We start from the raw sequence: 23,058 nt of genomic DNA on the forward strand, positions 1-23,058 counted from the left end.
ACTTCTGGGGAGCAGTGAGGACCACTTTTTCACTGGGCAGGGGACCATCCAAACCCCTGCCTCCAGACCCCTGCAGGCTGCGGCCTGCTGAGCCCCAGCTTCAGAGCAGGCAGAGAAGCAAGTGGCCTGGGAGGGCATGGTGGTGGCCTCAGAGGCTTTCTAGATTGTGCTACAGACAGGTGGGGGCGGCATGTGTGCCATCATCCCTGTTACATCAGCTTCTTGGACAGTCACCTAGACTGAGGGGTGGGTGTTATATCATTTTTAGAAACAAACTATTTTTTAGAGCACTGTTAGTTTACAGAAAAATTGTGCTGAAAATTCCCATATATCCTCTCCCCGGGGCACATTGTTTCTGCTATTAGCTACGTTTGTTACAATTGGTGAACCAATATTGATACATTAAACCAAAAAGCCAAACTGGTTCCCATCCAGCCTGTTCTGTCTCATAGAGACCCTATAGGGCAGGGTAAACTGCCTCATAGCATTTCCAAGGCTGTAATATTTATAGAAGCTGACTGCCACACCTTTCTGCAGTGCAGCAGCTGGTGAGTTCAAACTGCCAACCTTTGGTTAGCAGCTGAGCGCTTAACCACTGTACCACCAGGGTTCCTTACTGATACATCATTATTAGCTAAAGTCTAGAGTTCACATCTGGAGCCCTGGTGGTGCCGTGGTTAAGAGCTCGACTTCAAACCAAAAGGTTGGCAGTTCAAATCCACCAGCCACTCCTTGGAAACCCTATGGGGAAGTTCTACTCTGTCCTATAGGGTCACTATGAGTCAGAATTGACTTGATGGCAATGGTTTTTTTGTAGCTCACATTAGGGTCCACTCTTTGTGTTGTGCAATCCTCTGGGTTTGACAAATGCTTGATGTCATGTGCCCCCATTACAGCATCATACAGAATAGTTTCATTGCCCTAAAAATGCCCTGTGCTCTACCTATCCAGCCCTCCCCCCGGAACTCCTGGTCACCACTGGTCTTTTCATTGTCTGTAGTTTTGCCTTCAGGCTGTCTGGTCCAGTGCCTGTACCCACACAAATGGTTGTGTTGATCCTGGCTGCCAGCTTGTTTCTAGGCTTAGAATGCTCACCAGCCACCCCCTTTTGGTTTGCCTCTGGTTTTGACTGCGTTCCCTGGCCAGCCTCGGGCTGAGGGGAGCTGAGGGCCTGGGACAAGTGTTTTCCCTCCTGCTGCAGGCAGCTCTCTCAGGACTCTGTTACTGCTGGCACCACCAAGAAGACCCTCTATGATCGCAGGAGGATCTTCGATGCGGTCGCCCAGAATGACTGTGAGGAACTGGCCAGCCTGCTGCTCTTCCTGCAGAAGAGCAAGAAGCACCTCATGGACTGCGAGTTCAAAGGTGGGCCCATCGCCAGGAGGGGCCGCATCCCCCAGAGTGGCCCAACGCCGCGCCTGCTCTGACTCTCACTTTGTCTTACAGACCCGGAGACTGGAAAGACGTGCCTGCTGAAAGCCATGCTCAACCTACATGACGGGCAGAACGACACCATCCCCCTGCTCCTGGAGATTGCGCGGCAGACGGACAGCCTGAAGGAGCTAGTCAACGCCAGCTACACGGACAGCTACTACAAGGGTGAGGAGGGGTGTGTGGCCTGCCCACAGCATACCTGGAGCCAGCCTCTGGGAGCCTTACTCCCTGTGTCAGCTGCTGAACCCATGTCTCCTAGTCCTGGAGGTCTCTGCCTCGCCCACCTGTTGACTTGGTGTCTCCTCGATGCAAGAGTCCTTGCCTCCCCCATCTGCTGTCCTGTCCCTTGTCCTGGGAGGTCCCCGCCCCGTCCCTGCTGAGTTGGCATCCCCTGCCCCTGGAAGTCACTGTCCCTCTGCTACTGTTTCTTGCTCTTGGGCAATTTTGACTCTCGCAGCTCTTGGGCTGGTATCCCCCATTCCCAGGGATCTCTATGCCTGTCTCAGTGATTCTCCTGGCCCCCTTTGGGGATCCTGGCCTGATGGCCTTCAGTGGGGACTTCAAATGCTGCCTGGTTCCCCCGTGGCAGCTGCTGCTCACCCTGGGCCCTTCCCCAGCACCTGTCTGGGCATCCCTGCAGAATCATGGTCACAAAGCCAACAGCTCATACTCACAGGCCAGACAGCGCTTCACATTGCCATCGAGAGGCGGAACATGGCACTAGTGACTCTCCTGGTGGAGAATGGGGCAGATGTCCAGGCAGCGGCCAACGGGGACTTCTTTAAGAAAATCAAAGGGCGGCCTGGCTTCTACTTTGGTAGGGAGACCATGTGGCTTTTTAGCAATTGCTAAGGGGAGGCTGGAATCCCTGGGTGGTGCAAATGGTTAATACGATTGGCTGCTAATCAAAAGGTTGGAGGTTCAAGTTCATCCAGAGACACTTAGGAAGAAAGGCCTGGCAATCTACTTCTAAAAGATCAGTCATTGATAACTCTATTGAGCACAGTTCTATTCTGACACACATGGGGTTGCCTGGAGTTGGAATTGATTTGGCAGCATCTGATTACTGGTTAAGGGGAAGCTGGAGTGAATGCAGGATTTGGCGGTCTGTGGTTCAGGGACCAGTCTCATTCCCAGGGACCCCAGGCTGTGTGCCCAGCTCTGTGTCCTGTGTCGGCTGCAGGTGAGCTGCCACTCTCCCTGGCCGCGTGCACCAACCAGCTGGGCATCGTGAAGTTCCTGCTGCAGAACTCCTGGCAGCCGGCTGATATCAGCGCTCGGGATTCCATGGGCAACACAGTGCTGCACGCCCTGGTGGAGGTGGCCGACAACACGACTGACAACACCAAGTTCGTGACGAGCATGTACAACGACATTCTCATCCTAGGGGCCAAGCTCCACCCGACGCTGAAGCTGGAGGAACTCACCAACAAGAAGGGGCTGACGCCACTGGCTCTGGCCGCCAGCAGTGGGAAGATCGGGGTGGGGAGGGGGCTTCCAGCCCTCAGCTGAGGGTGTGACTGGTCAGGGTGTGTGGGAGGGGCCTGCCTGCCTCACTGCTTGTGCCAGCACCCCACTGTGTGGTGCTCTGATTCTGTCACACCAGCCTGGGAGGGGGCAGGGGCCTGGTAGAATAAGTCAGAGCCAGTGTGAGGAGCTGGGTGGAACTCGGAGTGGCAGATGTGGCCATTTCTGAATGCTAGCTCTGAGCATCACAGACAAGACATGGGTAGGGGAGGGGATGCTGAGGCCTAGGGCTAGGGACAAGTTATAAAAACTTGAAATAGAAAAAAACAAAACAAAACAAAAAAACCCAAACTCGTTGCCATTAAGTCAATTCTGACTCGAAGTGACCCTATAGGACAGAATAGAGCTGCCCCATAGGGTTTCCAAGGAGTGACTGGTGGATTTGAACTGCCAACCTTTTGGTTAGCAGCCAATCTCTTAACCGCCGTGCCACCAGGGCTCCATGAAATAGAAGCGGGTGCTGTTACATTTTTCCAGGGCAGGAAAAATTTTTAGGTGGTAGGAGAAGTCTGTGGTAGGGCAGGCCCAAGCCAGAATATGAGTCTGTGGATGATGTCAGGTCATGGAAAGTGAATGGTAGGGTTGGGCTGTTGGGAATTGGGTGAGGAGGGGGCTTCTCAGTACCAGGGCATCCTGGAAGCTTATCCCTGCTCATGCTGAGCCTCTTAGGATGAATTTGTTGTTGTGGTTAGTTGCTGTCGAGTTGGCCCTAACTCATGGCGCCCCCATGCACAACAGAACGAAACACGGCCCCGTCCTGCACCATTCCCATGACAGGTTACAGATCCGACCACTGTGATCCATGGGCTTTTCACTGGTTGATTTTCAGAAGTAGATTGCCAGGCCTTTCTTTCTAGTCCATCTTAATCTGGAAGCTCTGCTGAAATCTGTTCAGCATCAGAGCAACATGCAAGCCTCCAATGACAGTTGGTGGTAGCTGTGCACGAGGCCTTTTCCCTGGGAACTGAACCCCGCTCTCCTGCGTGGAAGGCGAGAATTCTATCACCGAACCTTAGGATGAGGGCGTAGCTTTATGACCCTGATTTCATTTCTTGGGTTTTCTTTGTTGATTTCCTTCTGGCTTTCCTTGAAGTTTTCTAGAATGGAGCCACCTGAGCCCCTTCACCATGGGATGGTGGAGCCAGGGGGTGGGAACCAGATTTGATTGGGTAATGGCCTCAGTGCCTGCACTTTGGGTCTGAGGCAGTAGGCAAGTTGATCTTGATGACAGTCAGGAGGCAGCTGGATGGGGGTCGGTACCTCTCCTGGAAATCAGATAGGGTCCCTGACAGGGCTTGGAAGCAGAGTTATTCTGGGAGCCCAGCTGGTGACTTGGGTGGGTGGCAGTCTGTGGCTTTGTCTTGGCCTGGCCTCTAATGGACTCTTTACCCTGGTGGCAGGTCTTGGCCTATATTCTCCAGAGGGAGATCCAGGAGCCCGAATGTAGGCACCTGTCAAGGAAGTTCACCGAGTGGGCCTATGGGCCCGTGCACTCCTCGCTCTATGACCTGTCCTGCATCGACACCTGTGAGAAGAACTCGGTGCTGGAGGTGATCGCCTACAGCAGCAGCGAGACCCCCGTGAGTCGGCTGGGCCGGGACACAGCCAGGGAGAGCTTTACCATTCATCTGTTGGTGGACATTTCATTTGTTTCCGCTTTTTGGCTATTGTGAAAAGTACTGCAATGAACATTAGTGTAAAAGTTTGCCATAACATCTTACAGGTTAGAGGCTGCATTTAAAGGGGCTAAGAGTTCAGAAAACGGAGAGGGCTGGCCTCTGACCTGCCCTGCCCTGTGCGCCCCTGCCACAGAGTCCTGGATACCAGTGTTCCAGAAAGATGGCCCAGACAGGAAATGGATTCCAAAAGAATTGAGGTGTTTGACCTGGAAAAGAGAGGTCCCTGGGGGCCAGGGCTGCTATCTTTCACATTTCTGAAGGCTCTTTTCATTCTCTTAACAGTTTCTCTTTTTTATTGTGCTTCAGGTGAAAGTTTACAGAGCAAAGTAGCTTCTCATCAAACAGTTAATACACAAATTGTTTTGTGACATTGGTTGCCAGCCCACAATGTGTCAACACTCTCGCCTTCTCCACCCTGGGTTCCCTGTTTCATTTGTCCAGTTTTCCTGTTGCTTCCTGCCGTCTTGTCTTTGCTTTTGGCCTGGGATGCCCATTAGTCTCCTATGCATGAATTGAACTATGAAGCATGTTCCTCATGTGTGTTATTGTTGACCTGGCTAACCTTTGGCTGAAGGGTAAACCTCAGGAGTGATTTCAGGGCTGAGTTAAAAGAGTGTCCAGGGGCCGTACTCTCAGGGTTTCTCCAGTCTCCTGTCAGACCAGCAAGCCTGGTCTTTTTTTTTTTTTTTTGGTGAATTTGAATTTCGTTCTACATTTTTCTCCTGCTCTGTCTGGGACCCTCTATTGTGATCTCTGTCAGAACAGTCAGTGGTGATAACCGGGCACCATCTAGTTGTTCTGGGCTCAGCCTGGTGGAGGTTGTGGTAGTTGTGGTCCATTAGTCCTTTGGATTAATCTTTCCCTTGTGTCTTTGGTCTTCTTCATTCTTCTTTGCTTCAGCTGGGATGGGACCAGTAGACGTATCCTAGATGGCTGCTCACACGTTTTTAAGACCCCAGACACTACTCTCCACAGTTGGATGTTTAACAGTGTCTTTTGCAGAGCAGAAGTTTCAATTGTAATGAAGTCCAACGTATCAATTTTTTTGTGTATTGATCATGCTTTTAGTATATCTGAAAAGTCATTGCCAAGCCCAGGGTCACTTAGATTTTCTCCTATGCTATCTTCTAGAAATTGCATGATTTTGTGTCTTACATTTAGGTTGATGAGCCATTTTGAGTTAATTTTTGTGAAGGATACAAGCTCTGTGTCTAGATTCATTTTTTTTTGTATGGGGATGTCCAGTTGTCCCAGCACCCTTTGTTGAAAAGACTGTCATTTCCCCATTGAATTGTCTTTGCTCTTTTGTCAAAGGTCAGTTGACTATATTTGCGTGGGTCTATTTTATTTTTTCTATTTCTTGGCTCTCTATTCTCTTCCACTGATCTTCCTTCTCCAGTACCACACTGTTTGGATCACCGTAGTGTGAAAGTAAGCCTTGACTTCAGCATCAGCATCAGCACTGGTCCTCCAACTCTGCTCTTTTTCAGTATTCTGTTGGCTATTCTGAGTCTTTTGCCATTCCATATAAACTTTAGAATCAGTGTGTCAATATCCTAAAAATAATTTGCTGAGATTTTGTCCAATCTGTAGACCAAGCTGGGAAGAATTGACATTTTAGTAATATTAAGTCTTCTTACCTTGCTGATGGCTCTTAAGGGCCAGGAGAGCAGATTTGTTCTGGGGCCCCAGAGGGCAGATCCAGGGCCACTGGTAGAAAGTGGAAAAGACCAACTTGACTCCAAAGAATAGCTCTTCCCACATTTGGTGTCTTCCCATAGGCTTCTTGAGACAGTGAGGAGCCTCCCATCCTCAAAGGTATTCAAGAGGACACTGGACAGGAACTTGTTGGAGGACCCGAAGCCCGGGCTGGAGGTTGGGCTCAATGGCCTGAGATAGGCTAGGGTTACCTGATTTCAGCTTATCTATACTAGTGTTGCTGTAGGGTCGCTATGAGTTGGAATCGATGCGTCAGCACTGGGTTTGGTTTTTGGTTTTATAGTAGGGCGACTGGGACTTGAACAAGGTTCTCCTGGATACCTGACTTTTGCTCCAAAGTTGATGTGTAATCCCACCCACTGTGGGAAAGGGTTCCTATTTTCCTCCACCTCCTAGGCGTAGGGAACTGCCACTCCTGCCTTGATAGCTTGCCTAACCCAGGGCTGGAACTGTGAGAAATGAGGAATCCAGAGGCCTGCCCTCAGCCCCTCCCTGCAGGGACTCCTGCCAGGCTCTGCTAGTGCCAGGCTCTTCCCGTACTGCAGGATTAATTAGGATGGAGGCTCTTGGGAGTGAGTTATTAGTGATAATGGGCACAGAATGTCGGGCAACACTTAAAAGTCAGGGAGCACGTAGGGCTCGTTCAATTTACCCTCTCATTCACTGTACACTTGGGAACTGAGGCTGGAGGCATGAGTCCTGCATGGAGCCCCTGGCAGAGCTGGGCCCAGGCCTCAGATGCTGGCTGCCTGCAGGCCCGGATAGCTGTGACCCGCAGCTGAGGTTGTGCCTAGGTGTGCAGAGCTCTACTGGCCACTGGCTGATGAGGCCGTGGAAGGCAGTTCCCAGTGGGGGCGTAAGCTTCACCTCTCTTTGCTCCCCTAGAATCGCCACGACATGCTCTTGGTGGAACCGCTGAACCGACTGCTGCAGGACAAGTGGGACAGATTTGTCAAGCGCATCTTCTACTTCAACTTCTTCATCTACTGCCTGTATATGATCATCTTCACCATGGCCGCCTACAACAGGCCTGGGGATGGATTGGTGCGGCCTGAGGCTCAGGCCTTGAAAGGGGGCAAGGGAGGGCCATGGACATTGCCATAAGACCCCTAAGGCCCCAGGCTCTGTCCTGGACTCCCTCCAGTCTCACTGAAGGGATGCAAGGACCACCTGATGGTCCTTATATCCCTGCGCGTGGTCTCTCCTCACACAGGTTCTCCTGGTGACCTGCCCCTTTCCTATTCTCAGCCCCTCCCCTTCAGCCTGGTAGCTCTGCAGGGCTGATCCTGTGGTTGCTGAGGTCCCTGGATGCACAGGGAGAGCGTTAGAGTAGAAAGGTTGGAAGAATAGGGCTCAGAAAGCCGCTCCCGCTTGGCTGGCACCCCCGAGGGTCAGGGATGACCATTGCCACCCTGATCATCTGCTCTCTTTGGACCCCTTACTTGCTCCCTCACTCAGAGTTCATTGCCTGGGGGTATACTTTTGAGCACGTCTTCTGTGCCAGGCTCTGGACCATTCTTCAAAACAGCTTGAGACCAGACTTTTTCCTAACCAGAAGTCATGGGCTCCATTGGCTTTCTGAACTGAGTCCTTTCCATTCAATACCCAGGGTGCTTCATTTGCTGCCTTTATTTCCAGGGGACCTTGCTTGTAAATTTGGTTCAAAAAGTCAATTTCATGATTAGGTGAGACCTGATTTCTGCCTACCTATTAAGGTCTTTGGAAACCCTGGTGGCGTAGTGGTTAAGTGCTACGACTGCTAACCAAAGTGTCGGCAGTTCAAATCCGCCAGGCGCTTTTTGGAAACTCTATGGGGGCAGTTCTCTGTCCTATAGGGTTGCTATGAGTCGGAATCAACTCGACAGCACTGGGTTTCATTTTTTTTGGTTTATTAAGATCATTTGGAGCCCTGGTGGCACAGTTCAAATCCACGAGCTACTCCTTGGAAACCCAGTGGGGCATTTCTACTGTGTCCTATAGGGTCGCTATGAGTCAGAATTGACTCAATGGCAATGGTATATTAAGGCCATTTAATGGCTTCATTTTAAGAGAAGTCTGCTAATCAGAGAGGCTAGTGAACTACCAGTTGCCGCTGCGTCGATTCCAACTTACGGCGACCCCATGTGTGTGCTTATGAAACATGGACGATAGGCTGAAAAAAAAAATCCCACTCCGGAAAATAGTGGCTGAAAACGCAAGAATGACACACACGTGAATGTGGGGGGTGTCTCTCCTTTCGCCGTCAGTGGGATACCTGGACACTCCTGTTTTCCATGGGCTTTAGGAACAGCAGGATGCCCCCGGCATTGGGTTGCAAAGTACCTCCGCCTGTACCATCCCCCTTCTCCCCAGCCCTGCAGAGCTCAAGGCCAGGTTCACTCCCTGGAGACAGCACAGCATTGTAAGGATGCTCTGTTTGGCAGCTGGAGGCTGCCGGTTTGGGGAATCAGGTCCTGCCGATGGCCTCTTTGCAGGTGTCCCCACAATACATCGCCTTTACTTGTGTGTCTTTTTCTCCTGAGAAAGGATGAGCCTCTAGGGCAGAGGCTGGGTCTTAGGTACAGAGCTTGGCACCTGGTAAATATTTGTCTAAGGAATGAATGAGTGAATGGAGTCATCAATTTCTCTGCATCTTGCAGCCTCCCTTTAAGGTGAACAATACTGAAGACTATTTCCGAGTCACTGGAGAGACTCTGTCTGTATCAGGGGGAGTCTACTTTTTCTTCCGAGGGGTAAGCATTCCTTCCCACTCTGTGAGTTTTCCTTATCGCCAAGACACAAAGCCAGGAGAATCACTCATTGTTCACTTGGGTTTTTATTCATCAGACACATAATGGCCCTGCCTGAGGAGCTGAGAGACCCATGATTAAGATGAGGGCTCTTCAGGCATTCACAGCTGTGGTGGGGTCTGCCAGTGGGTTCCCCAGGCAATCACCCTGGGAGATAGGCAGCTGGGGCTTTGCATGGTGGGGTCTCTGTTGAACATAATGTTTAGTTTTAGAAGTTGAGTGGAAATCTCTTAAGTAATCAGAACAGTTCACTAAGGCTCATAATAAGGAAAGAAATCTACATGTACACTGGAGCATTTTATTGTAACTAAAAACTCGTATGCAGAGACACATTCCTCAGCCATTCTTCTAGTGCAGGAGCAGTCTTTTCTTTGAAGGTGGGACCACTGTTTGGAGTTTCCCATCATCTTTCTTGCAAGAGCCACACCTATAATGCATCATTAGAATACCTTGTTTCAGCTTCTTTAAAGAGGAGCGAGAACTGAGACACTTACAAAGAAATCTGGACGCGGAATTTGAGACTGGTGGCATTTTGTCCTCCCCATCTTTTTGGCCTAAACTATACCTGATTTTTTTTTTAGCGACTCACCTTGATTGAGTCTTTCATTGAACTCTATCTTTACAGAATCAGCTATCTGTTCATGCTCAGTGTTTACATTCTAATAAATGATGAAGTTGCAGTTGAAAAGGATTAAGAGCTGCACTACTCACTGAAAGGTTGGCGGTTCGAACCCACCCAGAGGCACCTCAGAAACAGATCGCCAGGCTTTTCTTCAGCACCTGGAGACCCACCAGATTACCAGTGCTCTCCACTCTCTGGAAACATTCTGACTGGGGCCCACAGCCCACTGAGCACTGGCGGCCAGGATCTCCTCACCAGGACCCTCCTGCTGCCTCCCACCAGTTAACCTTGCCTTTGCCAAGAACCCTTTTCTGCCGGCGCTGCACTTGCTACTGCAACTTCATTATTTATTAGAATGTAAACACTGAGCATGAACAGATAGCTGATTCAGTAAAGATAGAGTTCAATGAAAGACTCAATCAAGGTGAGTCGCTAAAAAAAAAATCAGGTATAGTTTAGGCCAAAAAGATGGGGAGGACAAAATCCCACCAGTCTCAAATTCCGCATCCAGATTTCTTTGTGTCTCAGTTCTCGCTCCTCTTTAAAGAAGCTGAAACAAGGTATTCTAATGATGCATTATAGGTGTGGCTCTTGCAAGAAAGATGATGGGAAACTCCAAACAGTGGTCGACCTTCAAAGAAAAGACTGCTCCTGCACTAGAAGAATGGCTGAGGAATGTGTCTCTGCATACGAGTTTTTAGTTACAATAAAACGCTCCGGTATACACGTAGCTTTCTTTCGCTATTATGAGCCTTAGTGGACTGAAACACATGGGGTTGCCATGAGCTGGAATCAACTTGACGGCAACTAGTAAATTTAGAGGAGGCTGGTTAAAAAATTTATACTATAATGCATACTTCCTAAAGAAAATTAGGGGGAAAAATACAAATTAGGAGAAGGAATTTTCCAAAATCCACCATTCATATTTAGCAATTGGTAACATTTTGGTGATTTTCCTTCCTGTCTCTCTTGCTAGGTGCAGTTGTAATTCTGCTCTCTGTATTATTATTATTTTTAATCTCTACTGACTGAGTTGTGTAACATTACCCCATCAGTTTGACCCATGTTGTCCTCTCTTAAAAATCGCTGCTTTAACACACTCCTGTGTTCCATCGTGGGGCCATTTTTAGGAAGCATTCCTGGCACTCACCATGTAGCCACATCTAACGTTTCCTGTTTCCTTCTGTTGTACATAGGGTCGCTATGAGTAAGAAGCGACTCAACGGCCCCTAACAACAAACAACAACAATGTTTCCTGGGATCTTTTCTGTCTGTTTATCTGCAGATTCAGTATTTCCTGCAGAGGCGGCCGTCAATAAAGAGCTTGTTTGTGGACAGCTACAGTGAGATACTTTTGTAAGTGACACTTTGACTCTTGGGGCTCAGCAGCAGATAGCATCTTTTGATCCAGTCTTGAGGTTACAAAAAGTAGCCAGGCCCTGGCTTATTCTCTCCCTTATGCCGGCCCGGCACATAGGAGGACCTCAGTCAGCATGTGGAATGAATGATGGAAGGTACTCAATAAACATTTTTTATCTGTTTTTTTTTTTTTAATAAGTTTATTGATATTATTGTTGTTGGGAATATAGACGCAAAATGTACACCAGTTCAACAGTGTCTACATGTGCCATTTAGTGACATTGATTATGTTCTTTGAGTTGTGCAACCATTCTGACCCTCCTTTTCTAGATTGTTCCTACCCCACTAACATGAATTCATTGCCCCTATGGTTCTATCTAATCTTTTGCATTGCTGTTGTCAATTTGATCCCATGTAGATAGTTCTCAAAAGAGCATAATGCTCAAGGCAAACATTTTTTACTAGTAAAGCTAAACTATTGTTTGGTTTCAGACTTCAGGGGATATTTTTGGCTTAAGGTTTAAAGATTATCTCAGGGCAATAGTTTCAGGGTTTCATCCTCTTGCCATGGCTTCAGAAAGTCTGGAGTTCATGAGAATTTGCAATTCTGTTCTCCATTTCCCCCCTTTTGATCAGTATTCTTCTCAGGAATCTTTGATAAAAATTTTCAGTAATGGTAGCTGGGCACCATCCAGTTCTTCTGATTTCATGGCAATGGATTGGCAATTGTTCATGGAGGTAATTAGCCATGTATTCCATATTCTCCTATTCCTGACTCTCCCTCTTCCTCTAGTGAAATAAACATTTGTTGGATGAGTGAATACTGGTGTCCACTCTGAGCCAGGTGTGTGCCAGATGCTGGGCACTGACCAACTTGACAAACTTATTCCATGGGCACTATTGACATTTTGGGCCAGGTAATCCTTTGTTGGAGCCCTGGTGGTGCGGTGGTTAAGAGCTTGGCTGCTAACCAAAAGGTTGACAGTTTGAGTCCACCAGCTGCGCCTCGGAAACTCCATGGGGCAATTCTACCTTGTTCTATAGGATTGCTATGAGTCAGCATTTGACTCAATGGCAACTGGCTCGTTTTTTTTTTTTTTTTTTTTTTGTAATCCTTTATTGTGGGAGGCTGTTCTGTGCGTTGTAGGATGTTTAGCAGCATCTCTGGCCTCTACCCACTAAGATGCCAGTAGTACTCCCTACCCAGTTCCCCAATCTTGACAATCAAAATGTCTCCAGATATTGCCAGATGCGCCCTGGAGCACCACCCCAGATTGAGAACTACTGCTTCAGGAGGAGACAGTTAAGCACAAACATAGTTATAAAGCAATGTGGCTATCACAGGGGAACTCCTTCCTCCATAAAATAAGCCTGGACCCTCCAAAGCTGACATTCAAAGGAGGCTTTCAGAGAGGAGCGGACTTCTCCTGGGCTCTCTGTTCATCACCTCTACTCTGTTCCCCAGGTTTCCCCTCATCCCCAGAGCCTCTCCCTTCATTCCGGGCAAGTGTAAGGAATTGATTTCTGATCTGATTGCAGTTTGCTTGTCCCTAGGGATCACAAGACTCATCCTTTCTCATCTATCTTGAGATACCTACACTTTAGCTCCAAAGGGCAAACTTGGCTGGAGACCATGGAGGAGCTCCTCCTAGGAAGAACAAGTAGAGGAGGGACCACGGAGCAGACCTGTCATAGGGTCATCCAGATGTCCTCTACTCACTCCAGTGCTCCTACCTGGACAGGCTCCACTAGACTAAGTTGCTGAGCAACATTTCCTCTGGGTCTGCCCCTGAGTTTGAGGATGTGACCAGCAGACACTCCCTGACCTGCCCTTCCTCGTGGGCCCTGGGATCCTAGGTTGTCTATTGCCCAGTGATGCCATTGTTCCTGTGGTCTGTGCAGGGAGGTTGTTGGGTTATCACTCCTTCCAGGGTACTTTTTTAGACATTTTTTTTCCAAATTCTTCCCTTGAAATTTTAATACCACAAATATACTGTATATCTGATGATGTACTTTATTTGTATCTGTGCTTTATAGAAAGAGAATGAGATTTTTTGCACCCCCAGACCAATTTTTGCCCCCTTGAAGGCGATATTGCCCCCGCTGAGAATGCGTAGGCTACCGGAAGTGGGCAGCCCAGCTGAGCTCCAGCGTGGCTTGGGTCTGTGCTTCTGAAGAAGGGCCGAGGCAGCCTGAAGCCTTTGTGTTTGTGGGATCAACAGGCTGCCTGGGTGCCCTGAGACAGTCTTTCTTGTCCCTCCAACCTCAGCTTTGTGCAGTCCATATTCATGCTGGGGACTGTGGTGTTGTACTTCAGCCACTGCAAGGAGTATGTGGCCTCCATGGTGTTCTCCCTGGCCATGGGCTGGACCAACATGCTCTACTACACCCGTGGCTTCCAGCAGATGGGCATCTATGCTGTCATGATCGAGAAGGTGGGTGGCCTGTGCCCAGATGGGTCCCCCAGAGAGCCTTGTTGACACCGTGGGTGTGTGAGACCCACCAGTTCCACAAATACCACCCATTCTGTCTGTATTGTCTGGGGAGGTGCTGGTTTAGCTTGAGACCAACATTCCCAGGCCATTCCCCGAGAATCAGGCAATCTGGCCTTGGCCCAGGTGTGGGGACTCCCCTGAAACTTGACCCCTTTGTGTACCAGACTGTCCTAGAACTGAAGGCCATAAGGGGAGGAGTGGGCAACTTCTTCATGTCATCTGAGCTTTAAAACACCAAATCAAACCCTCCAGCATGTTCTCCAATTCCATTTGGGCTCAAGAAGAGCCCCCAGGCTGCTGGAGTCCCAGCCCTTCCCTGGGTTCCTCCTTCTCAGGCTTTTTGGGGCCTTGCTTGGCTCTGACAAGGCTGTTCTCTCCTGCAGATGATCCTGCGAGACCTGTGCCGTTTCATGTTTGTCTACGTTGTTTTCTTGTTCGGGTTTTCCACAGGTAATGTGCTTGGTCAGGGCTGCTAGGAGCTCAGGGCCCCTCCTCATCTCAATTTCCTGACATCTCTGCCGGGGGCTGGGTGGGGAGCAGCTGAGTGGGGTACACGGGTGTGAGTCTTTTGGGGGCCAGTTGAGTGTCTGCAGGTGACAGAGTTGATGGACATAGAGCAAGCCCAGATGAACACAACTTAGAAACTGGGATTCATAAAATGTCTTAAGTAGTTTTTGACATATGAAGTACTGCTTGCCTGCAGTACAGCTGCATTTTGGCTGAGTTTTCTTCTTTTAAACTTTTAATTTTGACATTATTTTAGACTTAGAGAAAAGTTGAAAGAATAGTACAAATAACTTCTCTGTAACCCACTGCCGTTGAGTTGGTTTAGACTCATACCGACCCTATAGGACAGAGTAGAACTGCCCCCATAGAGTTTCCAAGGAGCACCTGGTGGACTTGAACTGTCAGCCTCTTGGTTAGCAGCCATAACACTTAACCACTACACCACCAGGGTGTAATAATGGTGGCATGGCATTGTTAGACCTACTCATCTAACTTCACAAGGGGGAGGAAGCAGAATCAAGAACAACTTTAGCTCAAGGCTGATTCCTTAGATGGGTGGAGGTCAGACATACCTCTTCTCTACAAGCTTTTTTTTTTTTTTGTACTTTAGGTAAAAGTTTACAGAACTAGCTTCTCATTAAACCAACTTTGTTTTTTTTTTTTTAACCAACTTTGACACCAACCGTCCCTCACACGGGCACTCTCTACTTCTCTTCTGGGTTCAGTAATTCGTTGCAATGGCCACACAGAACTCACAGACCGTACTCACAGTTATGGGCTTATTAGGGGAGTAACAGGTTACAACTCAGGATCAGGATCAGGAAGCCTGTAGGCAAAGTTTCCTTTCTTCAGTGTAGGACAGCTCTCTCAGCTCTTCTCGGCTGTGCAGGGCTTCTCTCGGTCCCCTGAGGACAGGTTTCTCTAGGCCTCTTGAGGACAGGCTCCTTTCGTGGCCCTCGGCCCTCAGACCTTGGCCCTGCTTGGGCAAATGTTACAAAGCTCTTTTAGCTCTGCTGATAAGTACCCAGAGGCACCCTGCTCAGCCAGCAAGCCTTCTGCCCGAAAGTGCTCAGCTCTCTGGCTCTGTGGGTTGGCATGCCCACTATAGCTGCCTCACTTGGTGAGCTGGGAAACCCACTGCAGCCATCTTGTGTCCTGGTTCTGCTGTCTCCATTTCTCTGCTGCTGAACTCTGCTGTGCTTGCCAATGCTTCTCACTATCTCTGGTGTTACAACTCTCTGTCTCCTGGGTCTAGCAGATTCTCAGCACAGGGACCCTAGGTCCAAAGAATGTGCTCCACTCATGGCTCTTCTTGGTGGTAGTGAAGTTCCCCTCTCTGCTCTGGGCTTGGCTCTCTTTTAAGCCTAGCAGAACGGCAAAACTGATCAACCCCCCTGTTAAGATTCGGCACACCTCATTTTGCATTGTTATCAATGCTATCCAATCCTCTTGGTGGACCACAAGAACCTTATTTTCATAGTCCCACCGAATCCTTTTGTGGGAGTCACAAAACCATGCATGGTTAAAAGAGCCGTACAAAGTAAGGAACTGCATTGCAACACTTTACCCAGATTTCCCAAAATTTATCACCTGTTCTTTATTGCCCCCTCTCCCTGTCCCCCACCCCTCGTTTTTAATAAGTTGCAGACATGATTGGCCTCTTATCCCTAGCTACTTCAGTGTGTATTTCCTAACACCAAAAATATTCTCTTTCATAAATACAGCACAATAATCAAAATCAGGAAACGAACATCCATACAACACTATTACCTAGTCTATAGACCTTATTTGAATTTCACCAATTGTCTTAATGACGTCTTTTACAGAAACTGGAAATCCTGGATCATGCATTATATTACATGACATTTAGTTGTGATGCCTCTTTAGTTTCTTCTAATCTGGAGCAACTTCTCAATCTTTCCTTGTCTTTTGTGACCTTAACATTTGTAATTAATAAAGGCCAATCGTTTTCTACAATGTCCCTCAAGTTGGGCATGTCTGTTGTTTCTCATGATTCAATTCAGATATGCATTTCCAGCCAGAATATCAAGGAAGTCATGTTCCTGTCCTTCTCAGTGCATTACATCAGGAGTCACATGATGTCTGTTTGTTCCATTACTAGTGGTGTTAACTTTGCTTACTTGGTTTTGGTGGGTCTGTAAGCTTTTTCTGCTATAAAGTTACTGTCTGTCTTAGGCATCTAGTGCTGCTATAACAGAAATACCATAAGTGGATGGCTTTAACAAAGAGAAGTTATTCTGTCACAGTCCAGTTAGCTAGAAGTCCGAATTCAGGGCTCCAGCTCCAGGGGAAGGCTTTCTCTCTCTGTCGGCTCTGGAGGAAAGTCCTTGTGATGCATCAGTCTTCCCTTGGTCTCGGGGCATCTCAACGCAGGAACCTCAGGTCCAAAGGACACACTGTGCTCTCGGTGCTACTTTCTTGGTGGTGTGAGGTCCCCGCTCTCTGCTTGCTTCCCTTTCATCTCTTGTAAGACAGAAGGTGGCGCAGGCCATACCCATGGAAACTTCCTTTACATTGGATCAGAGAAGTGGCCTGAACAAGGGTGTTACATCCTACCCTCATCCTCTTTAACCACAGGCAGAGATTATGATTTATAACACATAGTAAAATCACAAAATGGAGGACAACCACACAATACTGGAAATCATGGCCTAACCAAGTCGACACATTTGGAGATACTTTGAGACTAAGTAAATGTCCTATTTTTCATCAAAATTTCACCCAGTAGTTGTAGCACCTGTCTTAGTAATCTAATGCTCCTATAACAGAAATACCATAAGTGGATGATTTTAGCAAAGAGAAGTTTATTCTCTCATAGTCCAGTAGGCTAGGAGTCTGAATTCAGTGCGCTGGTTCCAGGGGAAGACTTTCTCTCTGTTGGCTCTGAGGGAAGGTCCTTGTGATGCATCAGTCTTCTCTTCGTCTGGGAGCATCTCAGCGCAGGAACCTCAGGTCCAAAGGACGTACTCTGCTCCTGGCACTGCTTTCTTGGTGGTATGAGGTTTTCATGTCTCTCTGCTCACTTCTTTCTTTTCTCAAAAGAGATTGGCTCAACACACGATCTAATCCTGTAGATCTCATCAGTATAACTGCCATTAATCCATCTCATTACATCATAGTAATAGGATTTACAACACATAGGGAAATCACATCAGATGACAAAATGGTAGACAATCACACAACATTGGGAATCATGACCTAGCCAAGTTGACAGATATTTTGGGGGGACACAATTCAATCCATGACAGCATCCATTGGTGAGTCTTACCTGGATCACTTAGTTCTGTGATGGTTACCAAATGATGATTTTTCTAACTACATCATTTCTTCTACTTTTATTGGTTGACATTCTCCTGTAAGGAAGCTTTCCATTCTCCCAACGCTTGCTTATTTATATCAGTATGGCCTCATGGATTCTTTGTTCATGGATTCTTAATTGTCTGAGATTTGCCAGTGGGAGCCCCTTTAAGCTGGCTCCTGTGCCCTCTTGACATGTCCACTTAAGTTTTTGAGCACTTGGCTCTGCCATGATCTTCACGTGTGCTTTGGAGTTACATGGATCACATGGTACACCCTCCCCTGTTCCCACCCTGCAACATGTTTTAGAACCATTGTCTGAGATGGAAGAGCAATATTGACTACAAGGCACCTGATAGGAATTAGTGTGAGCTCTGGCACCTGGGTCTGAAAGCCCTACATATCAGTAGCCCCAGGAAGGGGTTAGACCAAGGGGGCCAGTGGACACTGGATATACAGTAACTAGTGCACACAACTGCTATAGAAACTCCCAGGCTGCAGTAGTACATTTACCAAAGAAGATTGCAGAATGCAGGAAGAGGCCATTTTACTCTGAGCTGCTCAGCTCCTGCGGCTCTACTCATACGGTACACAGATTGGTATATTTATTTTAAGATTGTTTTCTAGTAGATGCTGATAAAGTTTATTGTAACAAAAACAGTATATTATGATATTTTCTGGTAGTTTTGGAGAAGGGGTATTTTTTCCACCTAATTTTCACAAAGGCATTTATAGCCAAGCAGTGTTTGTGCTGCAGACCCATCCTAGCGTAGGGAGTATGCATGTCAGAGGGCCTGAGATCTTGGCTTCCAGCCAGCCACACCTCTCCTCCCCATGCCCTGTAGCGGTGGTGACACTGATTGAGGAGGGGAATAAAAAGCCCGCGGCAGCTGAGCCGACATCGCACAGATGGCGGGGGCCTTGCTGCCGGCCTCCTGACAACTACAACAGCCTGTACTCCACATGTCTGGAGCTGTTCAAGTTCACCATCGGCATGGGTGACCTGGAGTTCACTGAGAACTATGAATTCAAGGCTGTGTTCATCATCCTGTTGCTGGCCTACGTGATTCTCACCTACATCCTGCTGCTCAACATGCTCATTGCCCTCATGGGCGAGACTGTCAACAAGATCGCACAGGAGAGCAAGAACATCTGGAAGCTGCAGGTGGGTTGGTTCTTGAGACGCTGGCTACTCTGACTACTGCTTTATACAGCTGGGCATACAGGCCTATGCTGGATTTGAGGAACAGCAAAAAGCCCATTCAGGCCTAGGGGATCAGGAATCATCTTGGCTGTTTACTTCCTTCTGGCTCCTCTTGCAAGGTTTCCCTGCTGAGTGTCATCTGTGCTGTGCTGCAGTACCAGCTGGTGTTCACTGTTTGGCCGTGGACTGGGCAATGCTGGAGGGAGAGAGACGGAGGACTTAGCCTCATGGGGTGGCCGCTTCAGAGGAACTCGGCCTATGGTGGGCGCCACAGACCAGACTCAGGAGGAGCAGTTAATATGGGACTGGGGTACCTGATAGCTACTTTTCCAAGCCACCTGGTCCACATCTCTCTCCCCAGTTATTACTAATAGAAGTATCATTATTATAATAAAGTTTTTCTTAGTTGTTATTGAGTCAGCTCCAACTCATGGTGTCCCATGTACAACAGAACAAAACGTCTGATCCTGCACCATCTTCATGATTGTTGGTATGCTCAAGTCCATTGTTGCAGCCAGTGTATATTTTGGGTGCCTTCTTAGTTTGGAAGCTCAGCTGAAAACTGTTCACTATGGGTGGCCCTGCGGGTATTTGAAATACTGGTGGGATATTTTCTAGTTTCACAGCAACATGCAAGACACCACAGTTTGACAAGTTGTTCTAAGTGTCTTACATTATCTCATTTGGTCCTCAACAGTCCTGTTGTTGTTGATAGTTGCCATTAAGTTGGCTCCAACTTATGGCGACCTTATGTATAAACATTGCCTGTTCCTACACCATCTTCCTGATTGAGTCCATTGTTGAAGCTGTTGTGTCAATCCATCTCATTGAGGATTTCCCTCATTTTTGTTCACTCTCTATTTCACCAAACACAATGTCCTTTTGTAGCGATTGGATCTTATTACTATCCCCATTTTTTGATGAAGGCCCTGAGGCACAGAGAATTTATGTGTATGTGTCCAAGACCACACAGCTAGTAAGTAGCAAAGCCAGGATCAAAATCAGGCAGTCTCACTGCCAAGGCCCTGTTCTTAACCACTATGTTATGTTGCCACTCCCTGAGCACCTAGAGAAGGGTCTGGAGTTAGTACACACCAAGTTGCCTTGGAAGTACTTGGCAAAGTCTGGCACTGCACTGGCTGAGCTCCTTCCATGGGATGTGCACCAGGTGGGCTGCAGGACCAACCTGGTGTACACAACCCTGGGAGCTCAGGGGCACCTGGGGCTGCGAGAGACCCCGCTGGAGAGGCTGATCTTGCTAGCTGGCACTGACAGCCAGAGGCAGCCCCTGGAAAAGGCCTCTGCCTCTCTACCCTTTGTCTGTTTCTTCCCACAGAGAGCCATCACCATTTTGGACACAGAGAAAAGCTTCCTTAAATGTATGAGGAAGGCCTTCCGCTCAGGCAAGCTGCTGCAGGTGGGGTATACACCCGATGGCAAGGATGACTACAGGTGGTGTTTCAGGTAATGCCCAAACAGGGAACAGCATGGGGAGCTCTGGGCCTCAGCTGTGGGCATGGAAGCCCTGCCCAGAGCCAGCTTTGGGTACAGAGGCCTTCCCTAGGGTCCAGCTGTGATCATGGGGACCAACCTGGGGCCAGCTATAGGTACAGGGGCCATTATAAGGCTTAGTTGTGAGCAAAGGGGACCCTCCAGAAGCCAGCTGTAGGTACAGGGACTGCTCCAGAGCTCAGCTGTGGACATAGGGGACCCACCTTAGAACTCAGTTGGTGGGATGCAGACATTAAACATTGGAAAATTTGAGGTTATCCAGGAGTCACTCAGTGATCAAGGTCAGAACCAGGAATCCTGCCTTCCAGGCAGGAATGTTTGCAGTCCCTGGACCCCATGGAGTGATCAGAGAACATGTTTTCAGGGGTGGTGTCCAAAATGCAGGCCCCTCTCTGCCCTTCCCCTACTGGCTGTGTCTCTATCTTGATCTACGGGCTTCTTAGAATTGACCTGTGGGATCAAGCTCCTGGCCTGGGAAGCTGGGCATGGCTTCTAGGCTGCCAACTCCCTGCTCCCCGATTCCTTCATCCTGCAGGGTGGATGAGGTGAACTGGACCACCTGGAACACCAATGTGGGCATCATCAATGAAGACCCAGGCTACTGTAAGGGTGTCAAGCGCACTCTGAGCTTCTCCCTGCGGCCAAACAAAGGTGAGGGATGAGGAGAGGGGCACTGTGGCATGGATGGACTTACTTGTCTGGTGGGGTGATGTTGGGCAGGTGAAGCCTTGAGAGTCCCCCACTCCTTGTAGACCTTCCTCACTCCCACAGGACGTGGGCACTGTAACAACTATGTCTTAGTTGCCTAGAGCTGCTGTAACATAAAATACCACAAGTAGGTGGCTTTAAAGGACAAAAACTTATTTTCTCACAGTTTTGGAGGCTAGGAGTTTGAATTCAGGGCATTGGTAGGGCTAGGCTCTCTCTCTCCCTCTGGACTCTAGAGGAAGATCCTTGCCTCTTTCAGCTTCTGTAGCTCCAGGCATTCCTTCGCATTCATTGACTTGTAGAGGAATTTTCACACCACTCAGAAGGGATTAGGTTTAGGACCCACCCCACTCTGGTATGATCTTATTAACATAAAACAAAAGAAAACTCCTATTTTTAAGCAGAGTCATTTTTACAGGTACAGGGGTTAGAATTTTGACATAACTTTGGGGGCCACAGTTCAATCCATAACAAACCCCAAATGCCAACTATATGCCTACACTCTGTCATGGGCATTCTTGTGTGTTCTTACACATGTCTGCACAGCTGACTGCTCTATGTGCCCATGCAAGCCAGCTCTGCCTGGCACCCCTGGCCCAAACACCTGTTCTCAATGCCCTAGAGGAAGCAGCTTGCCCTCTCTTCATCCACCTGGGGCGGACAGCCTGGCTGTGGGCTGTGCTGCTTCCTCTTCCCTGTCCCTCATATCCCATGTCTGCACTCATACCTCCGTGAGGCTATATGGACACAAAAGGTACATGTGAACACTTACGGGTACATCCAGGCAGGCAAGAGAGGAGGGAAGAATGAGGAGAAGAAAGGATACACCTTGAGCAGAAAACCTTTGAGGACAATTACTGCTAGGAAAAAAAACCCATTTAATAATAAATGGCAAACATTTAACAGTAAACAGTAAATTAAAGGTCTAATTGAAGACCTTAAATTTTACCTTGAAAATGAAGCAAAAATAGTTTATACTTAACAAATTTTAAGTTACTATTGTAACTTCTCACTAATTCTTAAAATGAACAAAAATTAACCATGTTGGTAATTTCTTGGGGGGGTAGAAGGGGGCATAATTTCCAGACCAACTTGCCTGATAACACAATATTTCTTCTTTCAAACTTGGTATCATTTCATAGAGAAGCTCATATCTTTATTTTATGTACTTAAAAAATGACTTTATTGAGGTATAATTTACATACAATAAAATGTACACATTTTAAACATACAGTTTGATGAGTTTTGACAAATGTATACACTCAGGCAACCACTGCTTCAATCAAGATATAAAACATTTCCATCATGCCAGAAAATTCCCTTGTGCCTCTTTATAATCAATTCCATTCTCTCCATCCCAGGTAACTATTAATCTGATTTATATTACTATAGATTAGTTTTGAAAACCCTGTAGCATAGTGGTTAGGAGTTATGGCTGCTAACCAAAAGGCCAGCAGTTCAAATCCACCAGGCGCTCCTTGGAAACCCTTTGGGGCAGTTCTTCTCTGTCCTATAGGGTCACTATGAGTCGGAATTGACTCTATGGCAATGGGTATATCAGTTTTACCTTGGCTTTTGTTTATCTGAAAATGTCTTTATTGTATCCTCATTTTTGAAAAGTATTTTCATTGAATATAGAATTTTGGGTCACTAGTTTTTTAAAATTTTTATTTTTGCACTTTGACTATGTCTCTCCATTGTTTTCTAGCCTTCATATTTCTGATGAGAAGTCATTTGTTCATATTGTTGTTTCCCTGTATGTAATATATATATATTTTTTCTGGCTGCTTTAAAAATATTCTCTTTACCTTTGGTTTTCAGTAGTTTGAATAATATGTGCTTAGGTAAGGTTTTCTTTGTATTTATCCTGCTTGGGGTTTGCTGAAATTCTTAGATCTGTACATCAATATATATATTTTTACAATCAAATTTGGGAAACTTTCAGCCATTTTTTTTTCAGACATTTATCCTCTATTCTCTTTTTGGGACTCCAATTACATGTATACTAGACCATTCAATATTGTCCCACAGGTCACTGAGGCTTTATTCATTTTTCTGCTGTTCTTCAAATTCAGTAATTTCTATCAATTGGTCTTCAAGTTCACTGATCATTTGTTCAGGTATCTCCAAACTGCTATCAAGCTCATTCAATGGATTTTGTCCTTCAAGTATTGTGTTATTCGGT

At 47.5% G+C, this 23,058-nt stretch overlaps 1 protein-coding gene across 1 annotated transcript in view; it reads left to right on the top strand.

The window, feature by feature from the left end:
* TRPV1 (transient receptor potential cation channel subfamily V member 1) overlaps nucleotides 1-23,058 on the top strand; it is a 33,547-nt gene that overhangs the window by 7,179 nt on the left and 3,310 nt on the right. Inside the window, exons 3-15 of the mRNA XM_049859982.1 lie at nucleotides 1,202-1,365; nucleotides 1,447-1,599; nucleotides 2,024-2,251; nucleotides 2,618-2,916; nucleotides 4,362-4,541; nucleotides 7,245-7,403; nucleotides 8,999-9,091; nucleotides 11,056-11,126; nucleotides 13,399-13,564; nucleotides 14,008-14,074; nucleotides 18,295-18,614; nucleotides 19,990-20,117; nucleotides 20,701-20,816. Coding sequence (XP_049715939.1) covers nucleotides 1,202-1,365; nucleotides 1,447-1,599; nucleotides 2,024-2,251; nucleotides 2,618-2,916; nucleotides 4,362-4,541; nucleotides 7,245-7,403; nucleotides 8,999-9,091; nucleotides 11,056-11,126; nucleotides 13,399-13,564; nucleotides 14,008-14,074; nucleotides 18,295-18,614; nucleotides 19,990-20,117; nucleotides 20,701-20,816 — 2,144 coding nt within the window. The remainder of the gene's footprint in view (nucleotides 1-1,201; nucleotides 1,366-1,446; nucleotides 1,600-2,023; nucleotides 2,252-2,617; nucleotides 2,917-4,361; nucleotides 4,542-7,244; nucleotides 7,404-8,998; nucleotides 9,092-11,055; nucleotides 11,127-13,398; nucleotides 13,565-14,007; nucleotides 14,075-18,294; nucleotides 18,615-19,989; nucleotides 20,118-20,700; nucleotides 20,817-23,058) is intronic.

Source organism: Elephas maximus, chromosome 19 (genome assembly GCF_024166365.1).
Source record: "Elephas maximus indicus isolate mEleMax1 chromosome 19, mEleMax1 primary haplotype, whole genome shotgun sequence".
NCBI classification, from domain to species: domain Eukaryota; kingdom Metazoa; phylum Chordata; class Mammalia; order Proboscidea; family Elephantidae; genus Elephas; species Elephas maximus.